This window comes from Sinocyclocheilus grahami, unplaced genomic scaffold, assembly GCF_001515645.1.
Source record: "Sinocyclocheilus grahami isolate Dianchi unplaced genomic scaffold, SAMN03320097.WGS_v1.1 scaffold308.1, whole genome shotgun sequence".
Classification (NCBI taxonomy): Eukaryota; Metazoa; Chordata; class Actinopteri; order Cypriniformes; family Cyprinidae; genus Sinocyclocheilus; species Sinocyclocheilus grahami.
Genome location: NW_015505487.1, coordinates 1,241,866 through 1,242,973, shown reverse-complemented (window position 1 = coordinate 1,242,973; position 1,108 = coordinate 1,241,866). Strand labels below are relative to the sequence as shown.

General features: G+C 40.7%; 1 protein-coding gene across 1 annotated transcript in view; it reads right to left on the bottom strand.

Annotated features, from left to right (window-relative positions):
• The window catches only part of ttn.2 (titin, tandem duplicate 2), a 195,235-nt gene that overhangs the window by 30,852 nt on the left and 163,275 nt on the right, over positions 1-1,108 (bottom strand). The window contains exon 210 of the mRNA XM_016293855.1: positions 9-1,100. Coding sequence (XP_016149341.1) covers positions 9-1,100 — 1,092 coding nt within the window. The remainder of the gene's footprint in view (positions 1-8; positions 1,101-1,108) is intronic.

The following is a 1,108-nucleotide window of genomic DNA, read 5'->3' as shown; positions in this document are numbered from 1 at the left end:
TCAGATTCAAGTGGTTCGCCAATACCATACTTGTTCACTGCCATGACTCTGAATATATACTCATTACCAGGTAGGAGTTTAGTGACTTTGTAACTAATTGCTTGAATTTTAGGTTCCACTACTGTCCATGACAGTCTGCTAGTTTCTCTCTTTTCAATAATATAATGAGAAATGCCAGCTCCACCGTCATGTGATGGGTGGCTCCAGTGCAAATAGCATTTTTCTGCTGTGACACCAGTTACATTCAGAGGGCCATCAGGTGGACCAGGTCTATCAAGAACTTTGACACTAATGGGTACCTGTTTGGTTCCACCAACATTACTGAGACTTAAGAGGAAATGACCACCATCTACTCTAATGCAGTCCTTAACAGTCAAAACTGTTTGTGTGATGGTGGATTTAATCTCCATTCTGGGTGTAGCACTGTCAATTTCTTTTCCATCCTTAAGCCACATAATATCAGGAAGAGGTTTTCCAGCAATGTCTGCATCAATAGAAAAGGACTCACCAGCCTTTACAGTGATAACATCTTTAAATTTTGAATCCATGGAGACAGATGGAGCTTCAATCTCATCCTGAGCAGTAATGGGTCCAGTGCTTTCAGAGGGTACACTTAAATTACCAGCTGCATTTTTGGCAATTACTCTAAATTCATATCTTTGTTCTTCTTCCAATCCAGTTATTGTAAATTGTGTGTGTATAATATTTGTAAAGCTGGCCTTCATCCAACGACCTTCAGGCAGCTTCTTCCTTTCAATAATGTATCCTGTAATAGCACTGCCACCATCATACTGTGGTTTTGCCCACTGAAGAGTTACTAGGTTTCTTGTGATAACAATGGCTTCAGGAGTTCCAGGGGGATCACAGGGATCACGTGCAACAACACTTTCTGAGACTTTGCTTGATGGACTGATTCCTGCCATATTTTCAGCAAACACTTTATATTCATATTCAATTCCCTCCTCCAGACCATTTGTTTTGAATCGAGTGTCAGCGATAAGAAGCTTGTTAAGTTTGGTCCATAAGATGCTGTTCTTTTCTTTACGCTCAAGGTGATACCCAATAATAGGGCTACCTCCATTATTGCTGGGGGGTTTCCATTCAATTG